The sequence below is a fragment of the Melitaea cinxia genome, chromosome 13 (genome assembly GCF_905220565.1).
Source record: "Melitaea cinxia chromosome 13, ilMelCinx1.1, whole genome shotgun sequence".
In the NCBI taxonomy this organism is placed as follows: Eukaryota; Metazoa; Arthropoda; class Insecta; order Lepidoptera; family Nymphalidae; genus Melitaea; species Melitaea cinxia.
Window position 1 is genome coordinate 12,482,832 of NC_059406.1, and position 16,294 is coordinate 12,499,125.

At 34.3% G+C, this 16,294-nt stretch overlaps 1 protein-coding gene across 1 annotated transcript; it reads right to left on the reverse strand.

The window, feature by feature from the left end:
• Window positions 1–410: 410 nt before the first annotated feature.
• LOC123659304 (fructose-1,6-bisphosphatase 1) lies at window positions 411–9,387 on the reverse strand. Its single transcript, XM_045594551.1, has 6 exons — window positions 9,085–9,387; window positions 7,869–8,013; window positions 5,404–5,510; window positions 3,757–3,983; window positions 1,101–1,279; window positions 411–645 (listed from the first exon to the last, which is right to left on the reverse strand). Exons 1-6 carry the CDS (start codon window positions 9,258–9,260, stop codon window positions 469–471), a joined length of 1,011 nt encoding a protein of 336 aa, XP_045450507.1. The 5' UTR covers window positions 9,261–9,387; the 3' UTR covers window positions 411–468.
• Window positions 9,388–16,294: the final 6,907 nt, after the last annotated feature.

The following is a 16,294-nucleotide window of genomic DNA, read 5'->3' on the forward strand; positions in this document are numbered from 1 at the left end:
GCAATTTTTTTTAATTATTATAATAATAAAAAACGGTGTAAGTAAACACATTAACTACAGTAAAAAGTTTAAGCGGAAATGTTTCATTTTTGTAAATAAAAACGCAAAAAATGTTTTTTTCAATTTTATTTTTGTTGGGACAATAACGCAAAATTATAAAAAGTATTCAGAAATCTTATTATTATTATTTTTTTGTAATAAAGGCACATTTGATTTCAGTGCATGTTCAGCTTTTCCTTTAGAAACTACACTTCTACACAAAAATAAGTATATATTTAGGTTAATTGGTTTTATCACAATTTTAATTTTTTATTATTAAAATTTTGTATAGGTCATATACATCATAAAATTTTAGCGAGGCAATTTAGTTTTTTTTTTAATTTACTAAAAATTAAAAAGCAATGATATTATTGAGTTCAACTGCAAACAGCTTTAATATAATTCAAAATCAAGTATTAAAAGTATGTATTAATTAAGGAACTTCAATAATTCCTCCACGTCGAGTTTTGAACCGAGGTAGCAAGGTGATCGTTCATGAATGGAAGTGGGTTCGATATCCAAGATTGACTTTGAGCCGTTAGACGCGAGTCCTCCTGCTTCAGTCACGAGGAAAGCCATGGGGTTGCACTCGTATAGCAGACGGAGCTGAAAACAAGAACATCTCATTAATTGCTGAAAAATATGTTTTATTTTATTTATTTAAGGTTGGCAATTAAAATATAACTGATGACTGAAAATATTTTTATAGTACGCGGAAATGTGGATTAAAGATTAAATTAAAAGAAAATAGCATTTGAAAAATTTCAAACAATTTAATGTTCTGTACATCATTCAAAACAAGAACAACTGACAAACAAAAAAGAACAGGGGACAACAACAGTCGAGCGATATTATTATAAAAAATACTAGCTGATCCGGCAAACGTTGTTCTGCCGCATTGATAGCGACACCGTTATCACCTAGGTGTATAAAAATCGCTTACCTATTTTCAGACATAACAAACATACACAAAAAATTAAAAACATCGGTCTGCCGTTCGGAGGAGTTCGCTAACAAACATCGTGACACACGAGATATTTATAAATTAAATTTTAGAGTACCTTTCCTTTTGGCGCGGAAGTCGTAGCGGGGTACATGAAGATGCCGCCATATTTAATAGTTCTGTGCACGTCGGCGACCATAGAGCCGACATATCGCGCGCCATACGCCTTGCCTGTCTTCGGACGTTTCTTCTCTTCAATGTAATTCTTCAAACCTTCTGACCATTCTGCTGCATAACCTGAATGAGACAACATTATTGTTATTAGTGTTCGAAATGTATTATATATATAAATTAAAAAAAAAATACTCATAAATATACCAACTGTGTTTGAGTTTCATAGTAAAATTTATTCAATTAATAATTTTCATAATTTGTATTTGGAGTTATTATTGATGTTGTTAAGTTAGGACATGAGAAAGAAAGAAGTAAGCGCTGAAGTGACGAATAATAGTAAGGAATGGAAGACATGTTGTGCCAACCCTACATAAGTGGGATAAGGGCAGGGAGACGATGATATTATGGAAAATAAATATTATATATTTAGAAATATTTCAATAAATTCGAAACAGAATGTACCAATCTAATGTATCTAAAAATAATTAAAATCAGATTAATTAATATAAAATCATAAAGATAATAAATTTTTGATAGTAAAATGTACATACATTTTCACAAAAAAAAAAGATATTCTATAATGTAAAGCATACTAATTTTTAATTTTTTTGAAGTTATTATTATGTTTTTGATGTGTGATTTTTATTTAACCGATAAAGTACCTATTCTTAAAGTTGAGTCTTCCGATTATTTATATAGCGACCGCCTACAAAATATATTTAAAAGCATTTTATTGTTTTATTGTATAATCTAATAACCTTGTATTGCGATATCATGGGTAAACATTATTTTTGTTAAGTGTAACATTAAAAAGTTGCTATGTTATCAAAATATAATCTGATCAGTATTTGAAACAGATTTTATTTTGTGTAGAACTATGTTGTGTGGTGTTACGTAGACAAAATATAGCGATATAAATATGGGTCTGCATTTTAAATACAATATGTTTTTAATGTGATGTAAAGAAGTAGTCTTTTTAATGTAAACATTAGATTACTCTTTTAACAATAAGCATTAATGCCAATCTGGGTTTATTATTCAGGACATTACGAAAAAAGTTGACAGATTTTTTAGTATCCAGTATAGAATTCCCACATCCTCGTGTGGATATGGCCCATTAGGCTCCTCTTCTATAGACGCCTATAGCGATAAGGTCACCTCTTATTCATCATTACAGCCTATACAGTCCACTGCTGGACATAGGCCTCCACAAGTTTACGTCAAAAATAACGTGAACTCATGTGTTTTGCCCATAGTCACCACGCTGGGCAGGCGGGTTGGTGACCGCAGTATTGGCTTTGTCGCACCGAAGACGTTGCTGCCCGTCTTCGGCCTGTGTATTTCAAAGCCAGCAGCAGTTGGATGGTTATCCCGCCATCGCACAGTGCAGTGAAATGTATGGCGCGATGGACAAAAATCATAAAACAGTTTTAATGCTGTAATAAACTATATTTCGTACATAATTTTGTTAATGTTGTCTAGTATAATAATTTTTAGCTTTTTTAATCTAATAACAATATTAAATATAAAATTATATTTATCTTAATTAAGGTAAAAAAAACACAATATTCATTCTAACTTAATTCATCTACCAAAATAGCCTAACTAAATTATTTTAAATTAAATAATTATTTAAAATAATTTAAATTAAATTATTTTAAATTATTTAAAACTTTCTGGCAGACGAATCTCCCGTTGTAGCCAACCTCCGTGGCGTTGATAAAGTCTTTGGCGGCTACGACTAACTTCTTTCCACTTATTGCTCATATTTAAACAAAATAACCGACGAAAAGAGAACAAATTCTCTCAAATACAACTGATTCTCGACCACTTTTTTCCGTTTCAAACCGTACTTCTACCAGATTACCCGGAGTTTTTGATAGATTTCCTTCTCGCTGAAAAAGATATTATAAAAAAAAGTCGCAAACGGAAGCACTTAAACTGTACTGAAAATTAAAGTATACCAATGTAGTAATAATAAAATGTTACAAGTATGCAATGTTATGCAATGTTTTTTTTTAAACTTTCTTCAAAGTTTTAAAATGCACCGAGTTACACTTATTTTCAATAGCAACTTTGGATAGATTCATACATAGTTAAAGACAACGTATAGACTCAAAAACTATAATAATTTAAAGTACATACCTTGGCCTTTAATCTCCATAGCTGTTAGTTTATAAAAACGTTACACTTTCTTTTCACAATGCACTTTGCACAACAGACGATTTACGACTGATAAGGTAGTTAGCGGTATTCATTCAAAGTGAGACATTCAAAGTGTCATTATAAGCGAATAAAAACTATCCAGCTAATAAAAATTAATGCTCGTTGTGTAGGAACTCATTATTTTTAAAACGGCAATACCGATTTGTAGGAAACCGAAATTTGTTTTTTTCTTTTTTGTCCTAGACTCACAGCACTGTGCATCGGTCGGCTTCTTAATTTCCAAGATGGTTGTGGAACCTTGTTATCCCTTAGTCGCCTCTTACGACACCCACGGGAAGAGAGGGGGTGGCTAAATTCTTTAGTGCCGTAGCCACACAGCACAACCTCTTATTCATAAATATATTATTATAAACAAGAATACATAAATAAACTACCTTCATTTATAGAGTAAATCTTGCCCTTTTCTGGAATCTTCATGTTAGGGTCTGTTAGAATAAACTCTCCGATGGAAGGATCGTACATGAAACCGTTGACCCCCTTGCCCTTCCCTATGGAGAGAACCATCATGGTTGCGGAGCCATACAGGGCATAACCAGCGGCAACCAATTGGTTTCCGGGCCTTAAAGCGTCTGATTCTGTCGGTTCACCGTCAGTTGATTTTCTGTAAATTAATTAACGATATTTAACTGTACAAAAAGTATTTTAACAAAAAAAAAGTAGTATTAAAGTATTTTAACAAGCTTAATTTTTTTTTTAATAAAACTATGTTTTTTGTATCGCATAATTTTTTGCTGGGTTTATATTAAGATAATTCTTTTTATATTCTAAAGCCAGTGCTTACCATTTATCGATTTTTGACAAAATCTGTCGAGTAGTTTTTAAGATATTCCCAATAATGCGTATATCTTTAATTGACATCGACTACGTCAATGATGTTCTCATTATATTTCTTGTCGATGTAAAATGAGCAAATAAATGTGTATGATGTATAGTTTATGATGGTTTGGAAGACTTTCGTATTATTACTAGGTGGTCCCTATTTTGGTGATATTCTGACGAGGATCTTGGAAGTCTCTTTTTTTTATTAAATATTTATTTTGCATGTGTGCTCTTTAAGCCCTGCTAAGAACGTAACATATTGTGTACGATTAGGGCCTAGGTAACTATTTAAAAAAATTTAAAGTAAAGAATGAAGAAGCAATATAAATATCACACAGTTACTACCGAGCAACACGTTTTTATTTATACATATATAGATAAGCAAAAATATTTTAGATTATTACTAATTTATTATTAGCATAGAGTATTAATTTGTAACGAGATAATAATTTAGATGCTGTGTGGCTACGGCACTAAAGAATTTAGCCACCCCCTCTCTTCCCGTGGGTGTCGTAAGAGGCGACTAAGGGATAACAAGGTTCCACAACCACCTTGAAACTGTTGGCTTTGAAATACACAGGCCGAAGACGGGCAGCAGCGTCTTCGGTGCGACAAAGCCAGTACTGCGGTCACCAACCCGCCTGTCCAGCGTGGTGACTATGGGCAAAACACATGAGTTCACGTTATTTTTGGCTTAAACTTGTGGAGGCCTATGTCCAGCAGTGGACTGTTTAGGCTGTAATGATGATGATGAATGATGAATAATTTAGATATATGTGTATGTTGCTAACATTGTATTAAAATAATTCTCTTATAAATATGAAGGAATAAGGAAAATTTGCCGGTTTTAGATGTATACATATTTAAGGGGTTTTTTTTGTACATCAACCTATCGCTCTTGCTCTCTTAAGGTTGGCTGAGAGAAGACTGTACCTATAGCTTTAGGCTCACCTGGTTTGATATATTTCTACTTTTACAATATTTTAATGAAGTAAATAAATAAAGTGTGTGTGTGTGTGTGTGTGTGTGTGTGTGTGTGTGTGTGTGTGTGTGTGTGTGTGTGTGTGTGTGTGTGTGTGTGTGTGTGTGTGTGTGTGTGTGTGTGTGTGTGTGTGTGTGTGTGTGTGTGTGTGTGTGTGTGTGTGTGTGTGTGTGTGTGTGTGTGTGTATATATAACTAAAATTTAGGTATATTATACCAACTTGTAAATAGAAAATATAGAGCCGACCGATACCAAGCAGTCGATGTTCGATGAACCGTCGAGGGGATCGAAGCAGACGACATATTTTCCACGTCTTTCGGTCTCCACCTGTAAGGGTTTTAATGTATCCTTAAACATCGAAGCGACAGAATAATTAGAACTAAAAAGAACAAAATAATGTTTAATTATACTTGGAACTATTCGGTTACCTATATATGTTTACGTTTAATTGACACTTAATAATTTGAAGTTTTGGAATAATAAATATTATAGTTTCAAGTTTATTTTTACTTGAAATACTACATCGCACAAAAAGTTCATCATAACCGTGTTAGTTAATTCAAATACGATTAATAGTCATTATTCATTTGAATAGTTCTAAGTTACGAACATAAAACACGAATTTTTAACCGAAATCACGTAAAGTTATCTATAATAATTAGAGATTACTATAAGTAGGTACAGTGTCAGAATATAACAAAGTATATTATGATTAGATACAAGTTTTATACACAGATGTACTCGTAGGTATAGCCTAAATTTGTGCTGTGACTAAAACGGAACATTACTATATTGTAATTACTAAATAATAGCTCAAGAAGTACGAATCTAGTGGCGTTTTTCGATGTCCGATACTAACATAAATAGCATATTAGGTATGTTACAGTTAAGTTATCGAAAATATTGTTTACTGAGATACTCAAGTTCGTGACCTCGATATCTAAGGATAATTAAAATATTGATTGACTTATTTTGTAGCCGAAAAACTGTCTTAAAATTTTAATATAAAAAAGTAGCTAATTAACCAATTATTTACATGACGACGATTCAACTGGATTTAAAGTATAGGTATGTACGACTTTTTATTTTTATTTAATGATCGTATTTAAATTTAGATCAGTACAAGATTAATAAGTAATTTCTAGAGGTACTTACATTAATGAAATTCTGTGTATAATAAACATTTATAACTTTTTATTTAAATTTAAAATAAAGTTTTCAATATCACCTGGTGCAGATAAAAACAATTTATTTACATGATAATTTCCTCAAATTATAAGGAACCTTTCACGTTCATTATGAATACTTTTGATTTTACCCATCAAGTGTTCAAATAATAAGTCTAGTTGTTTGGTTTAAAATTTGAAAACAAAACAATTTTTCTACCTTTTGACCGTAGGGAGATACGAATTCTGAAGATAAGATTGTTTTTTAAAAACAAATTATTACACTCGCTAAAAAGTTCCACAATATTTTCATTTAAAAGTGCTTAATGACAAAATGCTTTTCATTGACCATTTACACTTTAACTTTAGTAAATTAGAACAGATGTCTGAACCTGAAGGACTGACTTCAACTGGTTAGTATGATTGCGTCGTTCTAATTTACTACGATTTAATTGGTTAAGGGGCGCGACATGGCTGAGAGACAACGATTAGTCACTATTTCCTTAATATTTCGCTTCAACCTGTAATATCCCACAACTGGGCAAAAACCCTCCCCCTCCTCCCCATGGCTCTTTCCCCTTGTAGGAGAAGGATCAGAGCTTACTCCACCACGCTGCTCCAATACGGATTGGCGGATATATTCCCTACTACGAGTAACGATCGCTATCATACGTAAGTACATGATAAGAACCGGGACCGACGGCTTAACATGCTCTCCGAGGCACGGTGGGGAGACCCACAAGGACTACACAAGCACCCAGACGACAGCAAAATTCTGTATGGCCAATCTATATGTTTGTCATATGCGGGGATCAAACCCGCAACAGTCAGTGCAACAAGCTATAAACCAGTGCTGTGACCGTTGCCAACGCGTTTTTTAACGCGGATAGACTATAATGATTATATTTATTTTAAGTATATTAAATATATTATCGTAAAATGTAAAGTAGAAGTTTACAAATTGTGTCAATGGTAAACGTAAATGTCGTTATTTTTAGCCGACTTCAAAAAAGGAGGAGGTACTATACACGACTGTTCAGTTTTTATTAGGTGTACCGATTTTAATGATTCTTGTTTTATTTTAAAAGATTGCTTTTGTCATTTAAATTTGAATGAGATCTCACAAGTAGTTTTTGAGTTATCCCTAAAGATTTGCATTGTACTGTACTTATCCGTCGATGCAAAATTAAGTCGTTTTTTATTTATTTATTACAAATCCAATTATTTTCGACTAGCCCGTTGGCGCAGTTTGTAGTGACCCTGCTTTCTGCTCCGAGGGTTGTGGGTTCGATTCCCACCCCGAGTCTGGGTGTAATATAAATATTTATTTATATATTTATATATGTATTATTTATAAGTATGTTTATCGAAAAAAAAAAAATATGTAGCTATATACCAGTCTGCTGTTACCTATAACACAAGCATTAAGTTGCTTACTTTAGGAACAGACGACCGTGTGTGTATTGTGTAAATATTTATATATTTATTTATTTATATTTATATTTCATTACATGCTTACCTGCAACGCAGTCGGGTTTTCTTCAGAAACGAGGAGACAAGTTGTGAACGATGATTTTAACATATTAATAAATAGATCATTTGATAACACATCCAGTTTTTTAACTTCTTCTCCTTGCACGTTCGTTTCGCCAGATATGCCATGTCTGTAATAATTTCGCAAAATATAATTATAAACAGAAATTATTCTGGTTTTTACTTTCACTTGATCTTAAATCAGGTTGTAATTTTGATAAAAGACTAATACATTTTGAATAATTGTGTTTGCTCGCAAACGAAAAAAAAACCGACTTCAAATACATCGACGAGTAATACAACGTAGATCGACGAAAAAATAGTCAAGTAACTACGCGTTATCAAAGATTACTCAAAAAGTAGTTATCAGATCTTGATAAAATTTATATGTGACCACAGTGATAAACATCAGCTTTCGATTAAATCAAAAATTATCAAAATCGGTATACCCAGTAAAAAGTTATTGCGGATTTTCGAGAGTTTCCCTCGATTTCTCTGAGATCCCATCATCAGATCCTGGTTTCCTTATCATGGTACCAAACTAGGGATATCCTCTTGCCAACAAAAAAAGAATTATCAAAATCCGTACATCTAGTAGAAAGTTATGCGGTATAATACAACATAAGTCGACGAAAAAAGCGTCAAGTAAAAACGCATTATTAGATATAACTCGAAAAGTAGTTGTTAGATCTCAAATAAATTTAAATGGGACCAATTGGCACACACCACCTTTCGATTAAAACAAAATTTGTCGAAATCGGTCCACCCGGTCAAAAGTTCTGATGTAACATACATAAAAAAAAAAAAATACAGTCGAATTGAGAACCTCCTCCTTTTTTGGAAGTCGGTTAAAAACTAAAATATACTTGAATAACTGCCAGTACCTATTCCCTCAGCTAGAATCGAACTTACTACCTAAGAAAGACTAGCTTAACTTTCTAAAGTTGCATAATTATTTATAAGTAATATATCAGCGGCTAGTATCCATTTCAAAGTCCACGTGAAAGTAAACAGCCACAAATAATAATTACCTAAGTTACTTAGTTTAATTCTTGATATTATTTAATTAATCTTTTTTGCAACTAACGATTAGTCAATTAGTTGTTAACATATAACATAATTAATATTGCTAAAATTGTATTATAATACCGTCTACAAAAACACAAAAAATAAAAAATAAAAAAATAAAAAGAATTACTAACAGTTTCGCTATACCGGCTTTCCTCACGGCAGATTGTATGGCCTTGACAGCTGTTTGTATACTGTTCAACAGTTGTGTCAAATCTCCGGTTGCTGATGGTGCCGTTCGTTGTTGAGCCAAAACCCATCGGGTTAGGGTCATGGCGTTGACATCAAAAACCGGCCCTTGTTGAGACATTGCGATGAAAAATAAACACACGACTCGAAACGGCGGCAAACGACGCACAGCTGATGCCGCATTGATACTGAAAATGAGCGAGGCTTGAGCGAGGCCGTGAATGTCAAAAATTTCTATGCCCAGAAAGTCGAATACAAAGAGTATATAAGGTCGAATATATTACGTCGTGTCGCCGACTTATCGCCGACGCTACTATACTTATCTTGTTATACAAGTTTTTGTGTTATTGTAGTATTTGAAAATTTGGACGGTTTAAAATGACACTTATTCACAAGACGTTAACGTTTATTATTTATTGAATCCTTTGAAGTGGGTGTGTGCATGACGCAATAAACCAAATTGACTTTCAATTCGTCAATTTCGATTTGATTTTTAGCTTGCCAAAACCATTAGACACATTTTAAACAATATATACGTTTGCGCATTGGTTCAGAGAAATCTATTTTACAATTCGCACAACCTAACCCTAAAAGAGTGATAAAGTGATAAAATCAAGCTCTAAATTTTCTCTTTTTAAGAAGATACCTATGCCTTCGCAGTTAGTCTCTTACGTACTAAGTATTACAATTCAGTATATTATTATTATATTATATACTTTAATGCATCCAAAAATACATATAGAAACAGTATGTAAAAAAAAAATATAAATTCCTAAAAATTGTCTCATCACTACTTCGGCTTTCTGCAATGTTGTTACTCACGGATTAAGGCGCAGGAATCACACGGGGCAGATACTATGTAGTCAAGTTCCTCGAGCCGCTAGCTCTTTTCGTGAACTCCTTTTTCAAGAAGGAGTCCAAAAAGCGTCGGATATGGCAGAGCCCTGATACTGTGACGAGGAACGAGATAGATTTCGTCGTGGTGGATAAAAAACACATATTCAGAAATGTCTCAGTGGTTAATAAACTTAGTAGTTAGTTCGACCATCGACTGCTGAAATGCACTCTGAATGTAAGTCTCCCAAAGGAGCTGGCCTCTTGATGAAAGAGTAGATTTCATCGACATACGCTGTCCCAGATACACACGTCACAAGCGCGTTGCCGTCTCTAATCCCGACCTTTCCCAGTAGCTCTTGCCACCTTAAACACCACAGGAACAAAACACTACTTAAGAGCAGTATTATTTACCTATGATCTTCTTCAAGGTTGAGGTACTTCCCTGGGTGGATGCTCCAGTTTTTAACCGACTTCCAAAAAAGGAGGAGGTTCTCAATTCGACTGTATTTTTTTTTTTTTTTTTTTTATGTATGTTACATCAGAACTTTTGCCCGTGTGGACCGATTTCGACAAATTTTGTTTTAATCGAAAGGTAGTGTGTGCCAATTGGTCCCATTTAAATTTATTTGAGATCTAACAACTACTTTTCGAGTTATATCTAATAATGTTTTTTTACTTGACGCTTTTTTCGTCGACCTACGTTGTATTATACCGCATAACTTTCTACTGGATATACCGATTTTGATAATTCTTTTTTTGTTGGAAAGGGGATAACCCTAGTTTGGTACCGTGATAAGGAAACTAGGATCTGATGATGGTATCCCAGAGGAATCGAGGGAAACTCTCGAAAATCCGTAATAACTTTTTACTGGGTGTACCGATTTTGATAATTTTTAATTTAATCGAAAGCTGATGTTTATCATGTGGTCACATATAAATTTTATCGAGATCTGATAACTACTTTTTGAGTAATCTTTAATAACGCGTAGTTGCTTGACTATTTTTTCGTCGATCTACGTTGTATTACTTGTCGATGTAATTGAAGTCGGTTTTTTTTTCGTTTGCGAGCAAACACAATTATTGAACAGGATATTTCCTTCTGTGCCCTACCTTGATGAAAACTTGGTTGATATATCTACAAAAGTTTAATTGAGGAAGGGCACAGTAGGAAATTTCCTGCTTAAAAAATGGAGCAGCCTGACTGAAGAAGTACGTCGACCTTACAGAAAATCATAGCTAAATAATACTGCTTTCAAGTAGTATTGTGTCCCTGTTGGTGAGTAAGGTGACCAGAGTTCGTGAGGGAAATTTCGGGTAAGGTCAGTAACACGCTTGCGATGCTTCTGGTGTTGCAGGTGTCTATAGGCTACGGTAATTGTTTACCATCAGGTGAGCCGTTTGCTTGTTTGCTGACTTAGTTATATATATGTATATATATATTTAAAAAAAAGTTTAAATGCTTACTGAACAAAATTTGTTTCAAAATTTTTCAATGTTTAATTTATTCTTTGCTAAATTTCAAGCTTGTAGAACAAAAAATAAAACTACTTTATAAAATTTTCCGGCCTTGACATCTTTAGTGCGACCTGTCACAAAATCCGTCCATGGTTGATAACTACTAACTATCAACGAACTTTTTGTCAAATTTAAGTTTTTAAGATCTTTGTAAAAACTTGTGAGAGCCCTCAGACAACTTTAATGCAGCCTTTGTCACGAAATCCGTTTTTAGAGGACTTCTACTAACCATTATCTATTTTTCTGTCAAATTTCAAATTTGTAACACAAAAAATGAAGGACTTTCATAAAAATTTGTTAGAGTTCTTAGATCCCTTAAATCCGGTCCTATCGAACTAACGAACTACCTTTTTGCCAAATTTAATTTTTATATGGTCAGCAGCTTTTAAGATTTCAGAATGAGTGAATATTACAAAATATTTGAAACCATGTTAATTTTAATTTTATTCCAGGCTAAAAAATATATAAGAAAAATATAAATCGTGAAGGGGTAAAAAGTTTGGTTAGAAATCTTTTTGAGAAAGAATATGTTTAATATTTTTTTATCATAATAATAAAATACAAGCAAGCGGAAAAAGGAAATACTTTATTACTTATATTTTCAACGACCATACATTCACATACGAGATTCTTATAGTCTTATTAAAGCTTTGTACAATAGGCGGCCTTATCGCTAAAAAGCGATCTCTACCAGACATAGAGCAACTCTGTGCAACCTACCAGGCAACCGTGTCGCGGAGGATCTTAAGATCAATGAACACAGACAGGCATAGTTGTATATTCTATCTTTTTGGAACAGTCTTATTTCTTTATTTAATAAACAAATATGGCGTACTTCCGATCACAGATCATCATCTTCCTGCCCTTATCCCACTTATGTAGGGTCGGCACAACATGTTTTTCTCTTCCATTCCTCTCTATTTTTCGTCACTTCAGTGCTTACTCCTTTCTTTCTCATATCCTCACTCACACAATCCATCCATCGCTTTTTCGGTCTGCCGATCGCTCTTCGTCCTTCGACATTCATCCCTAACATTCTTTTACCGACATAGCGGTCATCCCTCCTCATTACATGCCCATACCACGCTAACCTATTACTCCTTATTTTCTCTGTCACAGGTGCTACTTTCAAACTTCCCCTTATATACTCATTTCTAATCCGATCTTTCCTCGTTACTCCACACATCCATCTTAGCATTCTCATCTCGGCTGCGTGCACTCTTCTTTCATCCGTCACTTTTGTTGCCCAACATTCTGATCCATACATTACGACAGGTCTTATGATCGTTTTATAGATTTTCCCCTTAAGTTTAAGGGGCATTCGTGGATCACAAGCTGTTCCAGAGACCTGTCGCCATTTCATCCATCCCGCATTTATTCTATTTTTCACGTCACGGTCTATGTTGCCGTCATTTTGTATTAATGACCCAAGGTAGCGGAAGTCGGAGCAGACTGGTAAGGATACACCATCCAAGGCAATATGGGAAAAACCGGACGAACCGCTGAAATCGCAGAACAAGTGCTCGGTTTTAGACCTACTTATCCTCAATCCCGCGCCCTCCAGTCTTTCCTGCCATTTTCCCAGTCTGCTCTGTACCTCAAGGACATTATCTCCGACAAGAACAACGTCGTCAGCAAACAGCATACACCAGGGTGCTTCCTCCTGTATGTCTGATGTTAGAACATCCATTACCAGGAGGAATAGATACGGGCTTAAAGCCGACCCCTGGTGCAAACCTACAGCCACACTGAACTTGTCAGTTACCCCGGCTTCGGACCGGACGTGGGTGCTAGCTCTATCATACATCGCCTGAACAAGTCGTACATACTTCTCTGGCACTCCTTTCCTTTTCATAGCCCACCACAGAACCTTACGGGGGACCCTATCGTATGCCTTTTCCAGATCCACGAACACCATATGCAAGTCTTTTTGTGCGAGTCGATATTTTTCGCAGAGTTGGCGGAGTGCAAATATGGCGTCCGTAGTTCCCCGGCCCGGCATAAATCCAAATTGGTTCTGTGTGACCTCACATTCTTCTCTCATTCGTCGCGCTATCACTTTCTCCCATATCTTCATGCTATGTGACATGAGCTTTATTCCCCGATAGCTGCTGCAGTCCTGTATGTCACCTTTATTTTTAAAAATGGGCACCAGTGAACTGTAGCACCATTCCTCGGGTATAACCTCTTCTTGCAGCAACTTATTGAAAAATAAAGTCAGCCACTTCCATCCATCCGCACTCAAAAACTTCCACACTTCCGCTGGTATACCATCTGGCCCAACTGCTTTTCCATTCTTCATACTCTGCACTGCCATCTTCACTTCCTCTATACTTACCTCTTTCACCATTCCTTCATTACTTCGTACATTTTCTAACACTCCGCTCCATTCATTTTCTTCGTTCATCAAGTTATTAAAGTATCTCTTCCAGCGTTCTTTTATTTCCTCATTGTCCGTCAAGATCTTCCCCGCTTCGTCTTTTATACATTTCATATGGTTTACATCTCTTGCATTCATCTCTCTCTCTCTCGCTATTCTAAAAAGATTTTTTTGACCTTGTGGGCTCTCTAAAGAATCATACAACTTATCTTGAACCTTGGCCCTTGCGATTGCGACTGCTTTCTTAGCCTTCTTTTTACTATTTTGATATTCCAATCTTTTTATTTTCTTTTCTCTGTCATTTCCATCTTCCACTCTTTTCCATTCTTTGAAAGCATTCTTCTTTTCTTTCAAAATCGTCTGTACTTCCTCATTCCACCACCATGTATCCCTCTCTATCTTTCTTTTCCCTTTCGTTTCCCCTAGGACATCCCTTGCTACACTTCGCACCCACGTTGCCATCTCACTCCAGCACTCGTTTACTCCCATCCCCACCATATCTCCCATCTCTATCAGTTTACCAATCACTCTTTCCCGGAATTCTGCAGCCATCTTCCTATCATCCAGTCTGTACCATTTCGTTCTAACTGGGGGCTTCGGGCTCTTATTTAAACTCTGAACTCTCAGAGTTAAATCCAGGAGCAGTAGCCTATGCTGGGAGACAAGACTCTCACTCGGTATTACCTTGCAGTCCTTGGCCGATTTTAGCCTGTTTCTTCTTAAAAGAATGTAGTCAATTTGGGTAGAGTGTAGACCACTACGGTATGTGACAAGGTGTTGTTCCCGTTTTTGGTAGAATGTGTTGGCTATTGCTAAGTCAAAGGCCAATGCTGCTTCCAGTAGAGCTTCACCGTCTCGGTTCCTGACTCCGTGACCTCGGCCCCCATGCACTCTTTCATACCCGTCATTCATCCTTCCTACATGTCCATTAAAATCTCCTCCAATGTATATTTCCTCACATTCTGGTATTCTCATTATAACCGCATCAAAATCCTCCCAAAACCTTTCTTTCATACTGTCATCGCATCCAGTTCTTCCGATCACAGAGAATAGAGTAATAGTTGTATAAGCAAGTTATTTTACTCTTTGGTAATAGTATAAGTTTAGTAAAGTGACGCAAAGAGCAAATGAATGAACAATATTAATAAGCCAAAGACTAAAGAAAATTTTAATTTATGTTCAAATATTTAACGCTACCATATTGCTAAAATTATTGAAATCTAATAATATATTGAATATCTTTGCTAAGAATTAGTAGAGGCACAGAATTACGAAAATAAAAGACAACCAATTTATATTTTGTTTATGTATAATGATCGGTAAAAAAGACGTCACAAATAAAATTTATAACACGAAAGGGCCTCTGTCTAGAAAAAAAAAGTCTACCATATTAGTATTATTGTCACATTATTTGTATTTACTATGATGATACGCGACACACTCTCTCTAACATCTAAACAAAAGGACTAATATTAACATTGTTTTTCACGAAGCTCTCATTGGGTAATCCTAAGACACACGAAGAACTACAGTAAATTTTTATGCCAGTGCTATGTGCTATACTTTTATAATATATGGGATAGCGTTAAAATGCTTAGGGTGTAATTTATATTCAGAAATATTCATAATATAAAATAAAACCTTTACAATGAACAATTTACTATAAAAGATTGACATTTGTAATATTTTGTAAGCAATTTTTTAAGCTCAACATAAAAAAAAACAATATACAAAACTTAATAACAAATTGCTTTACTAATATTGTTTTTAATCTATTAACTAATTATAATTCGTGAAAATTTTTAATTTAAAATATAGGTAAAGAACACTGCCTATTCTATCGCTCATGCTGTTCATTCACTGATACTCATTCACCTCTAAAAATATAATGACTACATCCCTGTTTGCCTTTTAAAAATACATTGAAGTGTCATATTCAAAAATATTAGTTATCTGTTCTCTCGGAATTCGTATTTTAATATCTAGTTTTTATGTGTGTAAAATGATAAATTGATATTTGTTTTAGTGAAATATATAGTAAATGCAGATTTACAAAGTGAGTGAGTAAGTGAGTGATAAATGCGGAAAAATCGTAAATTACGTATTGACAGGGACTTATTTACTAAATAAGACAGTTCCAAAAAAATAGACTTTACTTATAACATATAGAATAATATTATTGTATATTATAAATAATTTTTAAACTTTAAAACCTATCTTAATTCGTAAGGTTTAATAATATGAATGTGGCAGTGGCACTCTTTTAATTTTGCTGCGTGAAAGTTTCGTAATTAGAGCATTTTTATCTTTTATGTTTTATTAACATACATTAGATCTATTCTCGTTTTTCATTCTCTTCTTGAGGATTAATGATTTTCTAACTTACTATTTCTAATGTTTTCTTATTATATAGTTCTTATATT

Coding starts and splice junctions, on each gene's coding strand:
- LOC123659304 (XM_045594551.1), bottom strand. CDS start 9,260: ATGTCTCAACAAGGGCCGGTTTTTGATGTCAACGCCATGACCCTAACC. Junction 8,014..9,084: donor AAAGCCGGTATAGCGAAACT/GTTAGTAATTCT, acceptor AAATTATTACAG/ACATGGCATATCTGGCGAAA. Junction 646..1,100: donor CTTCCGCGCCAAAAGGAAAG/GTACTCTAAAAT, acceptor TCTTGTTTTCAG/CTCCGTCTGCTATACGAGTG.